General features: G+C 30.0%; 1 protein-coding gene across 1 annotated transcript; it reads left to right on the top strand.

Annotated features, from left to right (window-relative positions):
• LOC136089403 (uncharacterized) lies at positions 1–26,868 on the top strand. Its single transcript, XM_065815368.1, has 4 exons — positions 1–127; positions 14,144–15,498; positions 26,282–26,359; positions 26,611–26,868. The coding sequence occupies exons 1-4, from the start codon at positions 94–96 to the stop codon at positions 26,752–26,754; spliced, it is 1,611 nt and encodes a 536-aa protein (XP_065671440.1). The 5' UTR covers positions 1–93; the 3' UTR covers positions 26,755–26,868.

Here is a 26,868-nt window from a genome sequence, read left to right as displayed (position 1 = left end):
TTAAATTTAGATAACCAATATATTGCTGGTATAACAAAAGAAAATGATTTTTCAAAAATAATCAACATAATATCATACTTTCAATCAGAAAAAATGATCACAATCAGTGTTGCATTCTATTTACTGCGTAAGTATAGTTGAGGTACTATTTGTAATAAAAGCATATAATATACATATAGACACATATGTGCATATATGTAAATATCAAAATGGATACTTTATATTATCACATGTAACTTGTTGTGTCGAATTTGCAAAATCGGCAGCTTTTTTGTCATTTTAATGTACATACTTTGACTGAGCGTTAGGGCGAACATGCAGCGGAGTGTACATACTTTGACTGACTGTAAGAGAGAATATGCAGTAGAGTGCACCTACATCGACTAATGGTAAAAGTTTGGGCAAGCAGTTTTTTTGTTTTTGACTTTTTATTTATGTCTGTATTGCGTTCATTGCAGATTACTCAGAAGCGGCAAAAAAGCTGCTGATTACGCGAACTTGGCAGTTACGCAAATTCGACACGGAAGGGGAGAGTGGGGAGAAGTGGGACACGAATTTTATTTCAGGGTAATTGCAATATCTTTTTTATTTGATATATGAACTGAACCAAACTAGTCTTAACAAATAAAGCAGTGTTTGGGGCACCGAATGCACCCCCTAAGATTGACAGAATGTTTCAATAAAGTATATATTTTTTAGTTTAAGAGAAACCCTGCTATTGGGGTAAGGTGGGACAAGAGTGGGAGAAGTGGGACAAGTGTGCGGGAGAAGCGGGACATTTGGGGGAGATGTGGGACTATATAAAAACGACGCCAAATCTAGTTAAATATTAATTTTAGTAAATTTTGATTTTAAAGTTAAGTTTAGTTTAAATAAAACGCGGCAGTGGAGTAGTGGTAGAGCGCTTGGCTTGTAAGCGAGAGGTTCGGAGTTTGACTCCCACCACGCCCCTGGAAGTACCACGCTCAACTTAGTTTCTCCGCGCAGCGGGCTTTGTTCGTAAAGTTTCATGTTTTCGAGTTAAAGAGTTGAGAGAGGGTTTTAAACACACAAAAAAAATATTTAAAAATGCGTAGCCTCCTCGCCTGAATTGGTCCCCTTGGAGAGGTGAATAATAGAAAAAAAAAATCAAATTGTCAATGCCTTTTTCAATCAAATTAAGATTACATTTTAGAAAATAAAATTTCTTTATTAAAAAAAGAAAAAAACTATTTTACATTTGAGGTCCTAAAGTTCACTTGGAAAATGACTTCAGCTTTTGTTCTTGATGTTGTTCCAGCAAGCGGTTGAGACAGGACTGTTTTTATATCACTAATATTCACACTAGGAATGTCATTAATTCTAGGTTTGACAAATTTAGAAGTTTCTTTATTCTGGCATTACATGAAGCTGACCTCTACATCAAAATTTTTTCTATTTCTTTCTGCACTATGCCTACATAATAAAAAATGGTGTTTTTACTACAAATCTGGAAAAGAAGATATTCACTGACACTCACATTTTGAATAACGCTAAAAGAAACAGTTTCCAATTCTTCTTCAAACTCTAGTGAGTAACAATTGGCAGAAACATCAATTGTTATTTTTTTGAAATCTACATCAAGGTAACTGTTTATTTGCGTAATATAAAACAATATTAATTGCGTTTACTTTTTTTTTGTTTAATACTTCATCTTTTATTCTTAAAATCTCTGGTGTTGATGTGGCTATCATACACTTTTCCTTTTTATGTCCATGTCTTAAAAGCTTACAAGAAGATACCTGCAAAATATATATCAAAGTATTATATAATTATAGAATTTAAAGAAAACCTAAACTAAAAATATTTAGTTTAAATTACCTTTAGATAACCACGTAAAATCTCAGGAGAAAATACAGTTAAGTTTTCTTTTACTACTTTATGTTGCACACCCAAACCTGAGATATCTGAAAGAATAACACTTGCATTAATTTCTCGCATGAGTCTTCTTTGCATGATTCTTGAGGCGCATCTCAATCTGTTACAACTGCTTCATGTTGCACATCCAAATCTGAGATATCTGAAGAAGGAGCAGTTATAATTGATTTCTCACATGAGCCTTCACTGCATGGTTCTTGAGACACATCTCTATCAGTTACAACTGATGATAAATTCCTGTCACAAAATCCTGTGCAAAATCCTGACATAATATTTATTGGTGTGGAAGATTTTTCCATGCTTGTCGAATGAGACTGGCCATCTCATAAATTGTAATGGCTTGTCCTGGATTGCTAAGCATCCAGCTATTGCCAGCTGTGTTAAAATATGTTTTTATTGGACCAAAAATAGACCTACCTAAAGGTTGTGTCCTATGTGAAGTATGTGGTGGCAAAGTCATCATACAAATATGGTTCTCTTTTGCAAATTCAAGTGAAAAGTGGCTTTCATGATTATCCATAATCAATAAAACTTTGTGATCGGCTGTTGGGCGTGCAAACTTAACAAAATGTTTTAAAACATCTATAAATATTTCAGCATTCATCCATCCAGATTAATTGGTTAATCCAATAGAACCTTCTGGTGCTCCTTTCATTAGTGGGTTTTTAGATAATTTTCTTGGAAAAACAATAACAGGGGGTATTGCTACACCAGCTGCGGAGACAATGCAACACACTGTTACTAATTCACCTCTTTCTTTAGATGTTATTTGCCCGAATTGCTTTGTTCCCTTTGATGCAGTGATACTAGGAGTTTTTTGCACAGTAGTAAAACCTGTCTCATCAAGATTAAAAGTTTTAAATGATGTTGCTTCAGACTCTGATATACCTTCTTGTAATTTATTAAAGAAAATATCAATAGTACACCAATTAAATGCCGATGCTCTCGCAATTTAAGTTGCCTCTGGTTTTCTAACAGATAGTTTTGGGTTTCTTTTTAAAAATCCTGTAAACCAATTTCGACCAGTCTTTTTTTGTTCTATCCAACGCAAGGGACATTTTATTTTGTTTGCTTGAGCCATTTCAAAAGCTAGAGCTCTTATTTGAACTGGCGTAAGGCCATATATATACTATATCAGAACATGACTTTAGATAAGTGCTCAGTGTTTTTTTTTGTGTTAAAGAGAAAATCATAGAGTGTTGATAATTTGCTTAAAGATTAGCAGCTGGGTATTGACACTTTTTTTTATACACCTATAAAGTGCAGACTTAGAAATGTCAGCTGAATATGCTGCCTCTCTAAGGTTTATCCCATTTTCCACTTCGGCTACAGCAACTTTCAAAATTTTTTCTGAAACATCTGGAGTTTCACTTTTTCTTTTAGAAACTCAAGGCATGACTTGAAATTTAAAAGAAATTAGGTTTGATAAAAAAATTATTTATTTGTAATGGTATTAAGGTTACTGTTATTACTATATCTTATATCAGACTATTATGAAATTATGATTTTATTTATGCATGCCTTTTGTTTTTCAAATGTTTTCAAATTATTGATGTAAAAAGAATTCTTAATTTACTCCAAACTATAATGATGAATCAACTTAAATTTATCTTTGATAAAGATCTCTCTTTCCAAATTTTGTTTTAAATCCACTGCATAAGATCTAAAACTAAAATTAAGTATTTCAATAAAACGTATTAATATATTTTTTTAAAAACAATAAAAAGTCGTAGCTAAAATGTTCTACAAATTTCCGCAATAAAGTAACGCAAAACTGTAAAGGAGAAGTGGGACAGCGACTTTTTTCCCGCTTCACCCCTATGTTGGGAAGACGAAATAAAACTAAAATTACAGCCACGCAGTTAAAGCTAAAATATAAACTTAATTACTAAATGTTAGATGATAAGTGCACTTCCCTATAAAATAGAAAATTTGGTGCAAAAACAGTCGAAAATAAATACATACATGAGTTACTAGACTTTCAGCAAAAGTACTTATTTGGGGTACTTTCAAAAAAAAGGGTTTTCACCGCGCGCAGGAAGGGGAAATGATATCTACTAAAAAGAGCACATAAAATCTATACGTTTACATTAAATAACAGTAATTAGGCTCTGCAGCGAAATAAAATTATAGGGGTGTCCCACTTCTCCCGCGTTCCACTTCTCCCCACTCTCCCCTATACTTAAAAAGTCCTCAATAAATAAACTAAGGCTGTATAATATATGTTACTGTTACCCAGAATACTAGGAATTGACGAAGTTGCTAATGTTTAGTATACTTTCTTGTCAAACTTTTATTAAGACGTTGGGCGTTTTTCACGTTTGCTAACTCGAATAAGCCATTTGAGATGTATAGGGATAGGCGAATGGAAGTGTACAAACATTGACCAACTTACATATGAATAAGCGCAGTTAGGGTACATGCATCAACTGGATGTTTAAGTTTGGGAAAGTAGCTTTGCAAATGAAAGAATAATTTCTATGTTTGCGGACGTAAAGGAAACCGTCCCAATAAAAATTTGACAAAAGCCAACCTTAATATTCATATAACCAAAGCTAACTTTAATATTGATTAGTTTTTTGCTTCATTTTTATTTTTTTACTTACATAAAAGCCAACTTTAATTTTTTATTTTTATTTTTACATACGTAAACTTTTTGTTATTTTTATACACATAAACTACTAAACAATAATTAATTTTGCGATTCATTTTTCTGTGTTTTATATTTCTAATTTTCTGGTAAAGATTCCAACTAACTTCAAATTTTGTACAGTTATTCTTTATAATTAGCCTTATGTATTGAGATTAAAAAAATTATTAGTAAAATTTTTTGGTCCATTATATCAGAAATTTGATTTTAAATTAGGCTCATTGAAAAATCTTACAACGCTTTAAAATAAAAAAAATTCAACAAAACTTTTATCTCAGGGCATTTATTTACATAAAAGGTTATAAAATTGCAAAAATTAGAACTTGAAACATTTTGCTTTTTGAGATATCTTTGCCAAGATTTTAGCATGTTTTTGACCTAAAACCACCTCTTTTTGCCAAAGACTTTTGACAAAGTCGGTCATGTTTAACTTAGTTAATCGAATAAATGCTTCTTTTTTGAGAGTTGAAGTGTGTTTTCTCATTGCTGTGTCAGATAATTCAGTTGTAAACTGCCTGTTTAATAGGGATGTTCCGGAATTACAATATTTATGGTCGGAATGCCAAAATTTATTTTTTCATTTTTTTTAGAATTGTGACACAGACTGTGTAAATTATATCAAAAAATCATTGTCGTACAGGGCAATGACAAACTAAAATAAACCTAGATAAAAAAATACAAATTTCTTAACAAACACAGTGTAATTTTAGGTAACGCAACAGTTAAGCAGTCTAAAGTAATTTTATTTTTTTACTTGTTGCACTCTCATTCAGTTGAGGGTTTTTTTATCATTTGGAATTTTAATCGAAATAATAAAATAAAAAAGATTGCTGCCCCATGCTAAACCTTTAGTCAATGTAGCAGTACTTTTTAGTAGCAGCAAGCAATAAGATAGTCCATGTAGCAACACTCTCTTGTAGCAGTAGACTATAAGATAATCGATGTAGCACCACTCCATTTTTGCCGCAGGCTATAAGATAGTCAATGTATGTACTAAAGTAACAATAATTCTTTATATTTATATTAAAAAGTCACCACTTTTAGCTAGTCTACTCAAGAAAGCCCAACAAGCAAAAAAATAAAATTAATTTAGACCGCTTAACAGTTGCTTTGCCCAATTTTATTTGTAGTAACTACTTATTATTATTTCATTATTATTATTATTATTATTTTATCAATCACCCTCTGTAAAATACATTTACAAGGTAAAAATACAAACTAAGAAAAATGAGATTTAAAAAAGTCATTTAGGAATGTTTTTTTCAAGTGTATTTTCAAAAATTGTTCGCTGTTGTTTTACTTTCCAACATTGAACCGCCTGTACCAAAATATAATGAATAGCTTCTGGAATTACATTCTCTAAGTCTCTAAGTTTTACTTTTTTTTTAACCAGCATTAAGATTTTCATATTCAGTTTATGAATACTACATAATTCTTTTATATCATCTAAAAAATAGATTTAACTGAACAGTAGTTAAGTTGGAAATTAATGATTTCAAAGGTTACTTAATTGTTTAAAAGGCGGATAAATAGATTTATTTTGTTTGGTGTATATAATTCGACATCTCTATAATTTTAAATAGCCGTGGCGCAGTGGTTAGAGCAGCCGTGGCGCAGTGGTTAAAATAATAATAAATAGAGAGTGTATATAGTTTTTACTATACTTGAAGACATTAAAACCCAATTTAACTGCTCTCCTTCAAAGTGTGACGAGTCTTTTCATTGTTGACTCTTAATTTTCACAGAGTTCTAGACCGTGGGTTAGCGTTGGAACTGCTAATGATTTATATAATTGAATAATAGACCTTCGATGTGCATACCGGAATCCAGATTGAATCAGAGTTTCAATCTGGATTCCGGTATGCACATATTCATTTTTAATAAGTGAAGCAAAAATTGATTTTTTTTGTACCCCAAGTAAAGCCGAGATGGTTAAGCTTCTTATGAGGTATAATTTGATGGTCGTCTAGGGATATTGTGCAGTTCATTGATTTTCTTTTTCCGGAGAGAGAAGGTTTCGTTTTGACAGCATTAAACTTAATGCCGTTAAAATTGTTGTGCATGTTACACGTTGCAATAAGTTTTTTTAGGCCCAAGAGAGTAGAGCTGAGAAAAAATGATGTCATCAGCATAAGCTACAACACCAGTCAAGTTTCCGTATATAGTAGTACCGACAATTTCATCATATTTTTATAGTTTCGAGTAGCTTTTTAGTGTATATGTTATATAGGTAGGGTAACAGAATCGATCCTTGTCTCATTCCTTGGTTAAGATCAAATGAGACTGATTTGGAACTTAGGTATAAGACAGTTGCACTGCCGCTACGGTATAATGAAGACCTAGTGTTAACTATTTAAAGAGGTAGATTTTTATCAAAATAAAATTGATTAAAAGAAATATCCCAGTTGCAGCTATCAAAAGCCTTTTCAGCATTTAGTGAACATAAATAAATGGGCGGATTATTGCGGTTATAATGCCTAGTTTTTTTGCTTACAACAAATTCAACATGGAGGGTTGAGCTCTTATTATTAAAATCGAATTGAAGTTGATGAGTTTCTTTTGTCTCCGGGCGTATGAGTAAGATAGGGTATTCTAAAAGTTTAGTAAATATTGGAATAATGCTTATACCACGGTAATTGTTTGGATCGATGAGTGATTTTTTGTAGGATTCAACTAAAGGTATGATAGTTGACGTTGACATTGGTGTAGGGGTCCATCCGTAATTAACTGAAAAGTGAAACAATTTTCTTAACCATTGTGTTATTGCGACACATTGGGGATGTTTTAAGTGTTCTGCAGAGATATTGTAATGATTCCTGCATTTATTTGATTTTAGACAAGAAATAGCTGTTTTAATATTTTCGTCAGTAATTAATATCTCATCAGGATTTTTGCAAGGTCGAATTTGAAGGTTAGTAAATCCATCAGTTATTCTCTCAGTGTTTAACCGTTTTTTAAAAATAGTAGCAAACTCAGCGGTGATGGATTCTTTATCTTTTTTTATTTTTTATAGCAAAAAGTTTTGAATTTGAACCCTTTTTTTATACATCTAAAAGTAATTGTTAATCGCAATTTGAATTTGATGAGAGCATTCAAAATTCAGCATGTTTGAAGATAAGTAGATATCATTTACGTAAATCAGAAACAGTAAGGGTTCAAGAATAGAGCCTTGAGGAACTCCGCAGCTTATTGTTTCTAACTTTGTACACGTTGAATCATAAGATACTCCTTGTTTTCTATTTTTAAGGTAACTTTGCTGCTATTTTAAGTTGCTATTTATTACTCCATATGTTTCTAGTTTGTACAAGAGAATTTTATGATCAACAGTGTCAAGAGCTTTCCACAAGTCGATAAACAAGCCGAGAGTATAACTTTTTTTAGCAAACCCATCCAGAATTTGACTGGCTTAATTAGTTACTGCGTGATGTGTTGAATGTCCTTTTCGAAACCAAACTGTTTGATGATAAGATATTATGTTTTTCAAGATATCTATACAGTCTGATATACTATTATATTAATCGCTTCAGAGCATCTAGATGACGGATTTCTTTAATCAACTCCTTTTCTTTTACATCAATTACGTAGAGATTTTTATTTTTTATTACATAGATTTACCAGGACTTTTGCATTTTTCTTTCAGACTAAGTTTTTCTTCATCACTAGAAGGAAATGGAGAACACCATATGAACGAAAAAGTATCTGTCATCTTTTGAGCTGTATTTATTCTGTATCTTATCTGCTGGAGCAGCGTGTCAAAAGCAACATAAAACACGGTCAACTCAAAACCCTTTGACTCGTCTTTGTGGAGGTGAACTGCGTTCATCAACTCACCGTGAAGTGTTTTCCTTTTCCTTGTCCTTTTCTTAACAAAATCATTTGAAACGCAAACAAAGCTAACCTAGATGCAATCAGTTTTGCTTCTTGGAGGATTTAGGGCCAAGAAGAACGTAGTCGGTCAAGATCATCAGTTAGAATCTTTAAAAACTTTGACTCGTCATCCAAAGAAATGCTTTCCGATTGAAGAAGGAGACAGAAATCGTTGATACATAGGAGAGCCTTGAACCAGAAAAAAGCCAAGACAATCAGTTCAAATGATTGAATCCACTTTTTGAGTGCCTTAACTAAAGTCAGTTGATGATCTTCTAAATCAAGTTCTTCAAGAAGTTTCAAGGACTTCAGTATTTCTTTTGGTCGTTTCGACAATGGCCGGGCAGCCTCTATGCGTTCACCTTGTTCGGAACGTTTGGTGAAGGGACTGCCCAGTTGCCTCAGTCAAATTTTCCAGCGCATCGGACGAAAATACTGCGGTTGGATGTTGCCAAAATAGTTTTTGACTACTGTAGAGGATTCTGCACAATAAACGCCAGCTAGATTAAAATTATGCGCACTGCAAGGCATGAAGAAAGCTTGAGGATTTTTCTCGAGAATGATGGCCTAAACTCCTTTGTATACATCAGACATATTAGCCCCGTTATTACGTTATCATAGCCCTGGCCCCTACAGTTCTTTAAATTAATATGGCTTTGATCTAAAACGTCTATAATCAACTTCGCAATGCCAGAACCCTTTTTTTTCCCTAATTTTCTACCTTCAGAAAACGTTCTTTAACTATTCATTGGTTGTCAGATCCTAGGCAGACAAATCAAAGAACAAAGGTGGTTAGTTCCCTATAAAACACGTCCGGAGTTCCACCGACAATAATGGAAAAATAAATGGCTGTGTGGACCGCTTTTGTAATAGCAGCAAAAACAGTTTCATCGCATGCCATAATAAACTAACTTTGAGTTCTCCAGCTCATATAGTGTGCTTGCATTCTTGTTCTTTGTTGTTGGTGTCGAGAAACTTCTTATAGATGGAACTAAAGCGTCTTAATGTATTTCCTCGACAGCTCAAGGGTGGCTAAAAAATTACCACCATCATACTTGTCAAGCATTTTTGACGAACCTAAACAAATATGAACATAATATTTAAATAAAGATTATATCTAGAATAACATTCCAAACAACATTAAAGTTATTTTGTGAACATAAACTGCTAACACACCTCGAAAACTTAGATTTCTCGAAGCTAAATGGAGAGTGACTTCCAGGATGCAGCGTAAAATTTCATACCACTTAGATGCCTCATTTCTTATTGACTTTTCTAGTTCTGAATCGATTCCGGTCTGATTTTTCAAGGCTTCAAAGGCTGGTTTCCAGACGATGTATGATTTCTGTGGCCTTCTGGGCCTCTGTTGAAGGCCACTACAGACGAGGAGGCTACTTAATTGTGGTTATAATCCTCTCTCAACTCTATAACTCTGAAACACGAAACTTGACAAACAAGGTCGCTGCGCAGAGAAACAAGTTGAGCGCGGTACTACCAGGGACGTGGTGGGGATCGAACTCGGAACCTCTCGCTTATGAAGCGAGCGCACTACCACTACACCACTACCGCATTTTTCATAGTTTTCTTCAATTATCTTCTATTCCGCCATTCCACATCAAAAGGAAAGACTGAAAACCAGGGCCAAAGTTTTGCTTTTGTCCAAACATAGAGTAGGAAAAATAAACAAAAGCATTTTCAGTTACACTCCAGATAAGCCGGTCTCTGTTTATCCTCACTCCGTTGAGAGAAGTTTCGTAAAAAACGGAGGTACGAACTTTTTTGTTTGTTGAATCTCTAGGAAAAACTGCCGTATTATGAGGTGGTCCATTTATTATGGCTAGAGCGCGTTCGACTTTGGATAAAACCCTCATCCACAAATCGGGTTTGTTCCTACCTGCTTGATCACCCAGTTGAATCGCCTCTTGATCCTAATTTTAAAAAAGCATTTGAGAATTGTGGTATGTTTTTAATATCTGCAGATATTAAATGATATGTTTTTAAAATCTGCAGATACTAAGTGATATGTTTTTATTATCTGCAGGTATTTCATAAAATAAGAATGCGTCCCAAACTCACCAGATAATGATCTTCTTCTTCATAGACCGTTGAAAAATTTGATAGGGGAAGTTGGCTTTCTTGAACTCAAGCGTTCAACGCTGGTGGTAGCATGGTTTGTCTTACAAAGAATTGACTTTACAGTTTTGAAATGAATTTTTGAATATAAGATTGTGAATAAAAAAAGTAAAGCTATTAACCTATACCTTGACTACTTTGTCAGACGTAGAGTTATTAGGTGCTTTTATTTTTTAAACTTTATCGAAGCCACACTCTTCCGAAGTTCGTTTGTTCTTGTATTTTTTGACAAATTTCAACAGCTTTTTTTCTGCCCTGGGACCCTGAATCATGCTTTCGAAAACTGGACATGACGTTTTTACTCTAAAATGTGTGTTACTTAATTTTAAATAAAATATAAAAGTTTTTCATTTCTTTCGAAATCAAAATGAGTTTTTCATAGAATTTAATTCTCAAAGGAATTAAAGAGAAAAAGAGTTAAATGCAATTTCACAATATCAAATTAATTGGAATGAATGTACTGTGAAAAAATATTTGAAAAGTGTTGGAATGATAGTAACTTTATGTAACATAACGTTAATAATGTTTTAAAACCTTTCGTTCGGATAAGTGTTATGTAATTCAAATTTTAACTACATTTAAATTGGAGCCATTGCAATCAGCCTTCCACGCAGAAAAAATAGAAGTTGTGAATTTTCTATTTAACTTAACCTAAATTTCAATTTTATTATTTTCATGTTATAAAATTCTAAAAATCTTACAAAATATCTTTTGAAAAAATTAAAATCTTCTATTTTGTCTTTAATTTTTTGCTTAAATTTATGCAAATAATCTTCCTTTTTTTCCTCTCTTGACAATTATGACCATAGTCATTAAAACGTTTACAAAATGTTACAAGCCCGTATTGTAGATGGGGTTCTAGTTCCTGGTCCCTACTATAGTTTCTAGTGAAACTATAGTAGGGACCAGGGGGACTTTGGTATAATAGAGCACCAGCCGTCAGAATGTAAAAAATTTTGGAAAATCTTAAAATAGTTATTTTATATCATTATGTCCAAATCATAGACCAACTCATAAACCTATTACATACCTCCAAGTTTTTTGCGGCAAAGTTTCTAATTATTTATTTTTTCTGTCTACAAGTATACGCGCAAATTTTTTTTTTTAAACGAGAATGTAAAAACTAGGAATTCATTTTTATAAACATTAAAAATGTTTTTTTTAATGTTTATAAAAATTTTCTTTTATAAAAAAGCAATCTAAGTCCACTTGCAAATTATACATGATTATGCGCAAATTATTCATGCAAATAATTGATTTGATAAAAAAAGTCACGTTGATCAGTTTGATCCTTTTTTTATTACAGCTTATTGAAAATTTTAGCAATATAGAAAAAGGTTCAACATCGCACTAATCTTTCAATAAATATGAGCAGTTCCTTAGTAGAATTGCAGATAATGAAATACGACAAATGATAAAAGATATAATAACAATAGCCATGTAGATCAATTGTATTTATTTTTTGGTATGTTCAAAAGAATGGCTGGCCGGTAAAAAGATTTTTAGGTTTTTACCCAACTCTGGTCATAAATCTGAAGAATTAGCAGATGTTATATTTTTAGTTTTAGAATCGCAAGAATTACATATAAACAATTGTTGTGGTCAAAGTTATGACACTGCGTGTAACTTGTTTGGTAGAAATACAGGACTTCAATTTTGTATTAAAGAAGTTAATCCTTTAGCTACATTTGTACCATGTTCGGCATACTCATTAAATTTTGTTTTTAATGGCGCTGTGGATCGTTGTAGAAATCTATTTGAATTTTTTCTCTGCCACAAAATATCTATAAACTTTGCAGTGCTTCAACAAATAGATAGAAGAGATGGAAAAGATTTACATATAGATGGATATATTTCAGAATGGAAGAGATCTACATGTAGATGGATATACTTCAGAAAAATTTAATTAAAACAGAAATTGTATCACTTGAAAAATACCATATTAAAAATACTATCAGATACCAGGTGGTCAGCAAGATAAGTTTAGACAAAAATTGGAACGAAATAATTAGTGCACTGTCTTTTATCAAAGATAATAAATCAAAAATATAGTCCATTAGCTTCTGATATTGTGATTGACTTTTATAGCTATTTTATAGGCTGTCTAATTATTAGACAGTATAGACAGTCTAATTATTAGACAGTCTAGAAACAGCTATAATAGCCATATTATGGGGTGATATGCTAGAAAGATTCAACAAAACTAGTAAACAATTGCAGTCAGTTGAGATTGATTTAAAAACAGTTGTAATTTTATACGAATCGTTAATTCGATACTTATTAGATCTATGGAGTTTGCTTGATATCTATGAAGAGAAAGCATTTAATTAATCGGAACACAAAGCATATTGAAAAATACGCAAAAAATATGCAGATAAAAAAAGAGAAGGAAGAATAAATTTTAAAGTTCGAGACTTTTTAAGGATTAACACATATTATGCTATAATTGATAAACTACATTCTGAACTAGAAAGAAGAAAAACTTGAAGCCAATAAAAAATACAACTTTTTATTTCAAATAATAAAATTATTACCATCAGAAGTTTACAAAAAAGCAGAAATACTTCAAAATATATATAAAAAAAATCTTATATAAAAATGATCTTTCGTCTTTATTTGCCAACGAATGTATACAATTCAGAAGTTATTTAATGAGTTTAACTGAAGACATAAGATCCAGCTTAACGATAGATATTTTTAAAATGATCAGAACTGATAAACTTTAAGATCTGTTTCCTTATGTAGATATAGCATTAAGGTCGGGAATGACTGGTGATTGTCTTAATAGGTTACAATTTTATCTATTGAATCTGCACTTCCCATAAATATGAACTTTAATGGCATTATAGTTACAAAACAAAACTGACGTAGTAAGTTATAATTTTTTATAATGTTAAGTGATTAATTTAATCTAATGTATATGCTTGTATTGAAATGTTTCTGTTTTTTAATAATCAACCCATATCAAAGTTGACAGTTATTCTTAAAAAAGGACGTTAAAAGGAACAGTGCCCCATGGCGCCAAAAATATAAATACGTCACTAAATATATTTCTACTGATTTTAAATAAAAGTAATATAAACATTCATATATATTAATGCATACACTTTTTCTATATTAATGTTTAACAAGATATATTCCTTTAGTAATAGTAACAATGTTTTTGGTGTTTTTTTTATATAATGAATTAAATTTAGGATAATAAATACTTGAAGTCTGTTGTAATAAATTCTAATTGTAATAAGAGCCTTTTAGGTTCTGTTTTAAATTCTTCAAGAAGTAGTGCTTTTTATGGTTGCAAAAATTTTGATAAAATCATTTATTGATGATCGCATGTGCCCCCTTTGTCAGTGGGCCTAGGTTAAATGTACCAAGTGCCCCTCCCCCACTTTGCGGCTCTTTGCGTAATACGTGATTTTTTTTTTAATGATCAAAAACATTCACTTTTAAATATGTGTGGTAATTGCTGACCATGATTCTACTAGAATATTTAAATTATTGTAAAATGTGCCACAAATAATGAAATTAAAACTTAAAACTTGCTTAAGTAGTTCAATAAAATATAGTTTTTCAAAAATCTGATAATTAAACTTTTAGTTTCCACAACTTCAATATTACTGTTGGCACAAATAAATGTATCTATAGCATCGACAACCCAAGTAGATGATTCGTTATCATTTAACACACGAAGCGAGGAAATCTCAAGCACATCTCAAGTTAATGTATTTAATATCTATTCAAGTCAAACAGCTGAAATAACTATATGTAGTCCAATTTCGAATGGATCTATTTGTTTTTTTGTATCAGATGAAATTAGTTTGAGAACCTATAATTCAACATTATTTTTTAAATCAACAATCCAAATAAATAACTTATCAATGACTTCAAGTTTCGTCTTAAAAAGTGAAGGAAGTACTGAATCACAAGATTTGAGTCTCACAAGATTGAGTCCGAGAACATATAGTTCACCATTACTTTTTGATATAATATCTTTAGCAGGTTACTCATCATCATTCACACTAAGCGAAACAATCTCAAGCGCATCCACACTAAACGAAATCTCAGGCACATCTCAAATTAATGTATTTACTGCCTCTGCAACTCAAACACTTGAAATAAGTAGATGTTTTTTGTTGTTATCAACTTTTTGTACGCCAAATTTTAGTACACCTTTATATACTTCAAGTTCTTTCTTGCTAAGTGAAAGAAATTACAAATCAAAAGCTTCGACTCCGAGAGTTAATAGTTTAACAGTATTTAGTAAATCGACAACCCACGTAGATGACTCTTCATTTTTTAACATATTAGACAATAAAATCTCAAGCACATTTCAAACTACTACTATAAATTACTACTATTCTACTGACTTTTCTAGTCAAAAATTTGAAATAAATGAAGAAAGTGAGATTTGGATTTCGTCATTTTTCTATAGTAAAATCTATATATCACCTTCAACTACTTCAAGTTCCCTTCCACCAAATGAAAGTTGTTTTAAAACACAAGCTTCGAGTGCGAGAGTATATAGTTCAATAGTATTTAGTGAACCTACAACCCAAGTACGTCACTCGTCATCATTTAGCATATTAAACAAACAAATCTCAAGCAATTCTCAAATTTATGTATTTAATGTATCTTCAAGTCAAAAAGTTGAAATAATTAAAAGTAGTGAGGATTCGGTTTCGTCATTTTTCTATAGTCAAATGTATAGCACACCTTTAATAAGTTCAAGTTCTTTTGCACCAAATAAAAGTTATTATAAAACACAAACTTTGAGTCTGAGAGTATATAGTACAATTAAATTTAGTGAATCGAGTTCTATTAAAGATTTTATTGTTGATATTAACAAAATTAAAGTAGATAAAAAATCTCCAAGACTAGCATCCTGGATAATTGTATTGATTGTTGCATCAGTCTTTTTATTTACTTTGGTAATAGTAATCTTGTTACAAAAAGTAAGTGCTTTGTTTTATACATGCACACACACACACACACACACACACACACACACACACACACACACATAGATATATGGGCAATTCCACGGCGGAAAACGAAAAAGTAGTCAAATTTTATTCTCTTTTTGGTCAACTTTTAGCAAATGAATATTGATACATAAAAGTTTATTTAAAATATATCTTTATTATTCAAATTAATTTAATTTAAGTCATTTTTATGCCTCCGAAAGTTACGGTTTTTCTCATTGTCGCATGATAAAAAGGTATCATTGTAAAATGTTACTTTATAAAATTATGTAAATAAATTCATGGTTAATTAACCATGAATTTATTAGCATGATCAGAACTAATTTAGCGTGAAAATGGAGCTAAGATGTTCAAATTATTGATGGTCAAATTTAATACTTTATAAAATATAAATATTTTAAGAAAATAACGGAAGAACTACTGCATTTTTCATGTGTAACGTAAGTTAACAAAAACATGATAAAGTTTTTTTTTTCTAAAATTTAGTTAAAAAACTTAAGTTTTTTAATAATATATGCGAAAGAATGTTCTGTTTTTGCATTTAAAGTTTTAAATAACAATTCTTAGATAAAGCACATTTTTATTTTAAATTTGTGTAACGTCAGTTAAAACAAAGTGCATTCTGGCGTTATGACAAAATTCTAATTAGGAAAGTCTAACATTTTATATAAGGAGAATTTAGAAAAAAAAATATTTTTTTTAATATTAAATAAAATTACTTATATTATTGCTTTTTTATTTCTTTTTATATTCTTATTTTAGTTAACATATATAGTTAACATAAATACAAAGAAAGAAATAAAAACAAGAATTAAATGAATATTTGTATTTTGCTATTCTCCTGATATAAAAAAAATCGGTTAGAATTATTTAAATTTTTGTTTTAGTAAAACAAATCGCTTGTAAATGCAATTATGGGTTATCCATAAACCACGTTATCCTATATTGTTAATTCTTAACCCCTTACCTCCTGTCACAAACGATCACATATACCTGAATTCCTTTTCCTGCTTAACTGTGAGCATTTTTTTTTCGTCAAAAATATTTTAAAATATTTAAATGTACTTTGCAAATTCAACCTAATAAAAATAAGGCAGTACGCATAAACGTAAGAAGTGTAAGTAAAAACTTCGACAAACCAAAGATTTTCTAATTTAAACGACTCGAGTAAGTATTAATAAAGTTGTAATAAATAATTTTTTAAAGTTGCTCTTCCTGAGTGATTTTTCATAACGTTTATGAAAGTTATATAACGAATCAGTACCATACAAGACCAAGTAAACAGTACCATACAAGACCAAGTTGCTCTTGGTCATGCATAAAAATTGTTTCATTATATAACTTTAGTAAATGTTATGAAAAATCACTCAGGAAGAGTGCCACCAGTTTTTAAAATTTCCTTTGTTTATTATTTTTAATGAATGAGTTCAATACTTTTGCAATTCTTTTGTTTACGTAACTCTAAGAAAAATAGTTATAAAAAATCCACGATGAATATCGTTCGAAAACCTATTGTGCTTCCAATACCGATGCCACGTTTCAATACCGGTATTTCGGTACTGACCCAGTGAGCACGGTACGTTTTTAAAACGTTTTTCAGACGTTTTTATAAGGTTTAAACCTAATAAAAACGTCCAAAGAACGTTTTAAAAACGTGCTGTGCCCACTGGGGAATAATTTCAATACCGCTAATACCGGTATAAGACCGTTATTAAACTCTTTTTTTTAATTTATCATAAAATGATCAAAACCTTAAATTTGATAGTAAAATTTTTTTTTTTTTGTTAAGCTTATTTTATATCAAAATTAAATTTTAATTTTCTGCTTTTTTATCCTTTGTAAAATAAGCCTGTGAGAAACATAGGGCGTTCAGAGTACCAGCCACTTGCTCAAAATCCACACTCCGACTCAACACTTGTTGGTTTACAGTTTTCAAGTATTCGTAGCAATTTTGCATATATATGCCACGATTTCCTCCTTCTTCGAAAACTGTCTTCTCATTATATATAATTTTTGATAAATTATTCGAAACATTCAAACTTACCTTGTTACATTTCTTATTTTTCAATATTGCAAAGTCAAGCTTTTCTTTCAATGAAAAGTTTACAACGTTTTCAGCAGAACCGCTATCAGAAGAAACGCTGGTGGAACGGAGAGGATTACACGCTTTCTGATTAAGTTAATTATTTAGTCGAACAATGGTATTTACAATGCTGATTTGCTAAGGTGCTCTAAAGATAGCGCTGGATCCAAACTCTCGTAATCTTGATGGCCTTTTAGCAGATATTGTAGCAAACTGGAAAAAGATGTACGTCACTCATAGAATCGTCGCACCAGCATAGCTTTCAACTTAACAGCTAAATTGGTTTCTTCAAGATTATATATCATGAACATTAGTGTTTTATCGGCTGACAACAGTGATGCATCATTTCGGCACAATGCTTCCACAGTCAGTTTTACTGGCGCAAGACATGAAGCAACAACTAAAATTGTAACAAACTCCTTATCAATTACCTCAACTCTGGACTCATAGTCGATCAGTGATTTGCAATGCAATTTTTCAACAACTATACTAAACGTTCGAGCATTTAGCATTAAAAAAAATTATAGTGCATTAGCGCTATATAATATTCAAATTGCGTTTTAGTTTCAACGCGCGCTCGGTTAAAATAGTAAACGTTACTTTATCAGTTGCAACGACTTCCACCTATTTATTCTTTACGTTAATGCAAAACTCAAACATGGGTTCTACATTAAAACAAGTGATGTAATGATAACTTTTTAAATCAGTGCTTTGTTAAAAGAAGAAAAAACAAAATTCTACTTTTAATTTAAACAACTTTTATCTTTAACCAAATAATTTTAACAATAATTTTTTAATAAAAAAATCAATAAAATAACTTATTATTTTTTCCAACTTATTATTTACTTTCAAGTAAATGAAAGCAATCACATCCGCTTTATCACAAGCCCTCTACATACATTTTCAATTCTTGTGTTGAGCTAAACCAATACCGATTTTTCGGTAATTGAAAAAGTCCGGTAATACCGGTATTCCGGTATCGGTACTACCAATATTGGAAGCACTAGTAACGTAAGTTAAATATTTAGTATCAAAAAAACAAATTTTTTTTCCACAGTCGGTAACCTCTGATAAAATTTTTTATATTTTTTTTAATTGGCATAGAATTTTTAACACCTTGTGAAAGATTCTAATACAAACCGCTTTACTGATTCAAAGAAATCTGACCTAATAGTTGAAGCAATTTTTTACCTTGTTTTCCGTGTAACGTAAGTTAAGTTACATTTTCAGTAACAAGTTGCTTTCTTTTGGCCAGACTCAAAACATTTTTGCTCATTTTATTATTTAGCCAGCTTTCATACAAAATATCTAAAAGTTTAATTTATTGTTTCAATAAGCAAATATTTGATAAGGTTGTTGCGCGTGTAACGTAAGTTCAAAATGGAATTGCCCATATATGTTCAATATATATATATATATATATATATATATATATATATATATATATATATATATATATATATATATATATATATATATATATATATATATATATATATATATATATATACCACATTTTAAGTTATATATATATAAGTACACTATATTTTAAGTTATAATAATAGTAAACTAAGATTTAATTGCAATTAGAAAAAAAACAAAGTTTATTACGAAGTCTGTCTCGCAGATTTTAGCATATGCAAGTTTAGTTGATCTTTTCTGGACGAAGAGAAACGGCTTCTTTGTCTTTTTTTTAAAAGGATTTCAAACAGGTGTGCAGTATTCCAAACGAGGTCGAAAAAAGATTGTAAACAATCTCACAAAAATATACCTTGTCCAAGATTTGAATGTTCCCTTTAGCATCGCTAGGGCTCTATTTACTTTATTTATTGCATGTCTGATATGGTAACTCCATTTTAATTTATTTTTAAAAATTACCCAAGATTTTGCTCAGGTTTAGTTGTTTCTAGGTCAAAAATAGCTCCAATATCGTCTTTCATAGTAAAGTAGCAGTTTTCAAGATTTTTGTTCAGTTTTTTACCAAATTTCTCAATTTTACATTTCTCAATATTGAAAGACATCTCCCATAGCTTGGAACAGTCTACGAGGACATCAAGGTAATTTTTAACTGATGTGGTATCCATATTGTTTTTATTCATAGCAATGAGCTAGCTATCATCTGCTTATCATTAAGTTTACAAAGATTCTTGACTATTTTTGGCATACCATTTATGTATATCAAAAACAGTAGAGGTCCAAAAACCGATCCTTATGGTACCCCACTTACTATTTTTGCCCAATCAGAATACACACCATCTAAAACTAGTCGTCGTTTACTTTTTAAAAAATCAGAAGTCCAAGCAATTAATTAGCAATCAAACCCATACCCATATATATATATATATATATATATATATATATATATATATATATATATATATATATATATATATATATATATATATATATATATATATATATATATATATATATATATATATCAATTTTTAGACGTCTTGAATGCATATTTCTCAAAATTCAATAAGTTTTACAAAATTAAAAGCCGTGCTCTGATTTTTTTAAATCAAAACAAAAGTATATATAGCTTATTATTTTTGCTCATTATTCATTTTCTGAGGTATTTTATTTACTTAAATTTACAAATAGTGTCATTTGCCATTATAATCACCTGTGAAAACCTTGATCAGACTCTATTCCTCAAATTTCTTGAAACACTTCTTAACTTAACCGACATTAAAGATGTTTTTCACAATGATATGATTAAAAAATGGAAAAGAGTTTATTTAACACTAATAAGTTAATTATTATTAAGTAATTACTATTAAGTTTAACACTAAATAGTAGATTAAAAATTATAAAAGTTTCGAAAAATTTTGGGCAAAAATTTTGGGCAAAAACTTTACTTTAAAAATTCAATACCTTCAAAGAATCATGGTTTGATAAACTTTTAAAATGTTTTTAGGAGTAAATGGATTATTCTTACACTTCCACGAACGTTCAATGGAATTATTCAAGATAATATATTAGTTTTTAAATGGTTGTATTTGGAAAAATATGAATAATTTTTAGTTATATCTTATAATAACTAAAAATTAGGATATTATTATTGCAATTGTTGGAGTAAACTTTATTATAGCAGAGGGTATTGCAATTTTTTTAAGGAAATTTATGAAAAAACTCCTTTGCTTACAAAAGTAATTTTAAAAGAAACTAATTTTAATGAGTATAGAGGACATAGAAGACGTTATTTGGAGTCAAAAATAAAGATTGAATGAGTTTTTCGCCATTAAAAGCAAAGTGGCTCAATGAAACAAATATGAAGGAATAAAAATTTGAAATTTAGTAGGCAGTCACAACATATCAATTAAATGAATTATTGGCCATTTCAGGTTATCAGGTTACAATTGTAATCAATATATTTCACGAACTAAGGTAAACAACTATCCATTAGTTTACTTTTCTTCTTTTAGAGGATCAAATAACTTAAATTCTTAAATTTTCTCCTGTATATTAACGAATTATCTTTTGTTAATCACTCAACTCGTTAATAAAATAGGGAATGAATGAAATACACTTTTTTTCTTCTCCTCTAATAGAGGTGAAGGAAAAAAGAGAATTAGTAAGTTTTAGTAAGCCTTTGTAAATATAAAGTTTAAAAGTTTTTTACAAGTAATTTTAAAAGTTTTCAAGACAGTAATTTTGTTTTTTAACAATTTTTGGAAAAAGGTTTGCTTAGTACTTAATGATGAAGCTTAGTTATTTTTTTATGCGATTTAAATAAATTAAATATAAATACCACAATCAAAAAAGGTTACCATTTGTTTTTATGAAAAAGTTTGGTAATGGGTAGATTTCAAAAAAACTTTAAGAAAAAATTTGCCGCAAACTTTAGACAATCTTTAAAACCTTTTTTACAAGAAAAGTTTTCTAAAGTTTGTTTACGGAGTAATAATGAGTAGGGTAAACAATAGTTATTGGACACTTAAGGTATTACTCAACTTTATGTGGGTCTTTCATACGTAATAAATAAAACACACTTTGAAATTCAATGACATATTTAATGATATTTCTTTATTATTTTAACAGTTTTATGAATAATCTCACTGTTTTGCAGGAAAAAAAATATTTTAACGAAATACGCGCTGAAAAGTATAGCTACTGGACACATGAACAATTAGAACCATGGATTATGATTGTTTAAAATTCATGCACTTTTTATAACTATATTTTGTACATATTTTTAAACTAAATATTATTATTTTACTTACGTTTTCAGTTTTTAAGTTTTAAAAAGTTCAACTAATTTTGTAAGAAAATTCGCTATTATAATGCACACACAGTACAGCACAACAAAATAAGTTTTTGACAAAATTTTGAATAAGTTATTGCAGAGTTAGCCGGTAAAGAAGGGATTATACGCATGGCAAAATTGTTTACGGAGACATCTATGACAATATTGTACAAGTATTTTCAAATCTATTCTTATTTTTTAAACAAAAGCTCTGTAGTGTCCAATAATTGTCCCTGTCAAATAACTGTACTGTATACCATGCAAAGTAAAAGGTTTTAAGTTTATTTATCATCGCAATTCCCTAAGGGGTTTCAAAGTTATGTAAATTCTTTGAACTTAAATAGAATTTTAAATTAAATGACAGTTTCATTACGTAAAGTTATTTTTATAGCGATTACCGATAAAGTTTAATAGTTATTTAAATTCTTTGAACCTTAATAGATAGGTTAAGTTGTAAGTTGTAATCCTAAGATATAATCAAACCAAGGGCGTATTTAAGTTGAGACCATGGGGATATGGGGGGGGGGGGGTTGAAACTGATTTTTCTTCTATACTAACTAAAAATAATTTACAGTCAATTACCTATAGCTTTATTTCTGTCACTCATTCGCATTTCGCGTAAATAAATAAAAATAAAAGTATCAAATTTAATTGAATTAAATATTTATTTAACATCGGTTAACGTCGGTAGTAAATTTATTACACACATTAATTGATGTACTTACAATAGGTGGTTGACTATTCTGATCTTTAATTTCTTGCAGACACTAAGGTAGATCTGGAGAATTTGATAGTTTTTCGATATCGACATTTGATTTACTCGAATTCGGACAAATATCATTAGTAATTTCATTTATCGGGCGTTTGTCCAGCCATTTTGATAATAAAGTTTGTGTAGCATTGCGTTTACTCATATTAACATTAATAGTTAAGCTTTTATTAAAATTATATACATATAAACTCAAAAATACAATTAAGTTTTGTAATAAATAATAATAAAATTTACATTTAGTCATTATCACTACCTACATTTATATCATGGCTAAATACTTATAAATAGTATAAATTAATTGGTAATACCATAGATTATATGATACTAGCTCTGCTTACTCGGGATTTAAACAAAAACCACAGTAATACGGTTCTGTAGTAATACGGACTATTACTATGGAGTAATGGGGACTATTACTACGGAGTATTACTACCGTTTTATACGGTAAAGAAGATTATCTTCTATACCGTGCAAAAACTATGAATATTATTACCTCGACAAAATCAGTATAATCACAGTTCAGGCATAAAATTCTTATTAAGTATAATATCATTATGATTTACGATCTTTATCAAGCGGACAATTTTTTAAATAAATTATTAATTAATGTATTATTTAGAAAAAAATACGAGCTAAAGGGTAGGGAGGGAAAGCCCCCTGGCCCCCTCCTCCCTCAAATACACCCTTAAATCAAATAAATGTTTTATAGTTATAAAAATTATTTGAACGTTGAGAGATAAATATCAATAAATGACAATGTTTAAACGAAAAAAATTGAAAAAAAAGATTGAATTAATTTAAAATACTTGAACAAAATAATTTTTTAAAAGAAAAAAAAAGCCTTGTTGCTTTCTTTTGATGAAAATAGTAAAACCTTCTTCTGAAGTGCATAAAAGACGCAAAAAAGGCGTTTCTTGCAACACAATGAGATGCTTTATTAAATTTCGTTACTTGTGAGCCGTCGGCACATCAATTTCAGATGGTCAGAATGAAAAGAATACACAATTATTTTCCAAAATGCCAACATGTAGTAAATGTAGTCAGATGGTTTTAGAAAAAGTGGAGCAGTGTTTAGAGTTTTGGCTCAGAACCAAGAGGCCCGAGGTTCGACGCTGGCTATAGCCCAATTAGCAACATTGGTAAGGAAAGAAACGTGAACTTTCGTAAGTACCTCTTGGAGCACCTTAATAATCACACAAAAAAAAAGGTGGTCTTGAATGAATCGGCTAACTTACAGAAAGAAATCATAGGCACGGAAGATACAGGTTCAAGCAATGCAGTTGAGAGCCAAAATATCGACTACGATTGAAAAGATATAGGCTTACGGAAATCTTCAGTTAGCAATAAAGAACGTCTTTACTTTGTCGAAACGTCGAAAAAAAGATCATTTTGTGATTTAGGAACAAATTATCTACAAGATGAGAGTTCTGAAATTCGGCATTTCTGTGTGGTTGTTTTTTACAAAATGATGAATCCTCAGGTCATCGTTGGCTAATTCATTCGAATTAGAAAAGTACTGTATTTTGTTTTTGCTATTAATTGTTTTCAAATCTAAAAATCAAGCCCACAATTGAAGAGATTGAAAAAACAAATCTAGTGTTCTAGAACACTAGATTTGTTTTTTCAATCAAGTACAAACCAATCAAGTTCAAACCAAAGTTCAAAACCAATGTTTTTTCAATCCTGTTCGAACCAAGCGCTTAAGCACATTCGTGCTTAAGCGCTTGGTTTGAACAAGAAAATTGGCTAAAGTAACAAAAGATAATTGGCAAGGAAAAACAAAAACTAGTCTAAAGAGAAAAAAGTTTAAAAAAAATAATTTAAATTGTGCAGTTTCTTGCAGAACATAATTTTACACTTCGTGACACTGGGGATTGTTTTAACCAAACAATTGAAATTTTTTAGGATATGTCGAATCGTTATTTACAGCGTAGGGGGGAGGAAGGGGGGAAGGAAAATCATGATTATAACTTAGACAAAAAAAATTTAAAATAGGTAATTAATCTGATCGGTGATGCTGCCTTACAAAAGTTATAAACAATGTTCAAAAATCAAAATAATAATCCATCATTTTGGGCTATACACCGCTGATCACCGAGACCAAATGACTATGATTTTGCATTAATTATTTTTAATATTTGCAATATATTTTTATTCTATTTTACCTAAAATCGATTCGAAATCAAATTTTGCATCAAGTTTGATTTTTGGTTGGCGCTTCAACACAGCGATGACAGATCTTTAAAATCATGTACAAATTCTAACAGTAAAGCATATCATATAAGCATATCATAAGCGGTCTTCCGAAAGTGCGTAGGTAAAGTAGGTAGTATGGTGCCTTTGAACTGAATTAAATAATACCATATTGTAGGTAATTATTTTAGATAAAATTGTTAGGATTCTTTGTTTTTATGATTTAAAGTCAAAGGTGTGGCAACGATTTTTGTCGTTCGGGATAAAATCTGTTTTGCGCCGCCCCCCCTCCTTCCTTAATAAAAAAACAACAACTGAATTTTTAAAATATTGTATTTATTATGGTCATGACCATATTGACCCAGATTGAGATTCGTGTTTATCATTCAAAAAATTTGATGGAGTAAGAATGGCATTTTTTCCAGCAAAAACATATAGCTGTTCAAATTGATTTCTGAGATCACTCTGTCAAGCGACAAAAATATTTCTCTTTTCAACTTATTTTCATATGACAAGGCAGCATCATGTGATTCATTCCCTATATTTTTTTTTTCCGTCGACGATCCATAATGATCTGGGCATCATTATGGGTCTGGGCATCATTATGGATACCACAAATTTATTTGCATTAATGACTGGTTTATTAACTGATCCCTACTCTTTGTTGAAAATAAGTTCCAAGTTTCAAGTTTTTTACTACTTTGTTGTATGTTTATTTTTTTTATTTTGAGGTAAATCTGTGTATCAATTATTTCTCGAAGGACTGACTACCGCAATTCGAGATAGCTCTAAAACGAAAATAAATGCAATGAAACTAAAAGCACCCCTGCATTAGAAGGTTTTTTAAATAGAATGTCAAGTACTGTGTTATGTTAATATGGAAAGGAATGCGAAACAAATAAATTTTAGAATTTTAAAAAACAAGTTTGACGCCCCTAAAAAAGTGCAATTTTGTAATGTATGTTTTCAAATAAAGCTAGTTTTAATGAAAGTAATGGTGATTACGTGTCATAGCATTGAAAATCTTGTTTTTCTTTTTTGAGAAGTACCCAGAGTGTATAAGACGTGTTTAAAACATCTTTGAAAACGTATTTTAAACGTTTAAAATACGTATTGTGCCCACAGGAATGGGCATCGAATGTTTGTTTTTTTACTAAGTTTATTTATTTTACTAATTTTTTTCATTATAGATCATGTTAGCTAAATTGATAAAAAGTATATATAACACCTTAAACTATTGTTGAAAATGAAATTAAAAAAAAAAACATTCTCTATGTTGTAATTTAAAAAAGAAATAATTTTTAAAGATATCTGTTTTAGTTATTGTGGAAAACGTTTCAAGTTAATTTTGTTAATGTCATTTGTTTTAACAAAACTTTTATTGTATTAAATATTTTATTAAAAATAATAATTTTCATAATTATAAATGATATATTTTTTTTTTACTTCTTAGAATCTGAAAAAAGTTCAAAATAGAGTTCATTTATTTCGATTCTCACGACGTATTTATCCGAATGTATCTAATGTTAAGGTATCCTTTATAAATTGTATCTAATGTTATGGTATCCTTTATAAATTGTATATAATATTAAGGTATCCTTTATAAATTGTATATAATGTTAAGGTATAAATTGTTTTTAAATTATTTTATTGTGGTTTTTGCTTTACTTTACTTTAATGCATAACATTTTAATATATAATTTACATTTTAATATATAATTTGCTTTAGTTTAATGCATAACATTTTAATATATAATTAATTTTTTTTTTAATCATTCTTAGGACGCAGAAGCTCCGCAAAGTGCGTCCTTAACTGTTAATTCGTCGACAAACACAAAGTATAACGTTGATTCCTGCAAACTAAATGATATTCTCAATACCAAATATAAGTGCAGAACCGAAGCTGATGAGAAAAGTGACTTATAAAATGAAGTCGTGAAACAAAACTGAAGTAATCTAAAATAACAATCTAGTTTTATCCTAGTACTATGTACGAACTTGTAAATGGTAGTTTTAAATTATATTCATTATTCTCCTTTG

Source organism: Hydra vulgaris, chromosome 13 (assembly GCF_038396675.1).
Source record: "Hydra vulgaris chromosome 13, alternate assembly HydraT2T_AEP".
NCBI lineage: Eukaryota > Metazoa > Cnidaria > Hydrozoa > Anthoathecata > Hydridae > Hydra > Hydra vulgaris.
The sequence above is the reverse complement of the archived record's forward strand: the minus strand, read 5'-3'. Positions and strand labels throughout refer to the sequence as shown.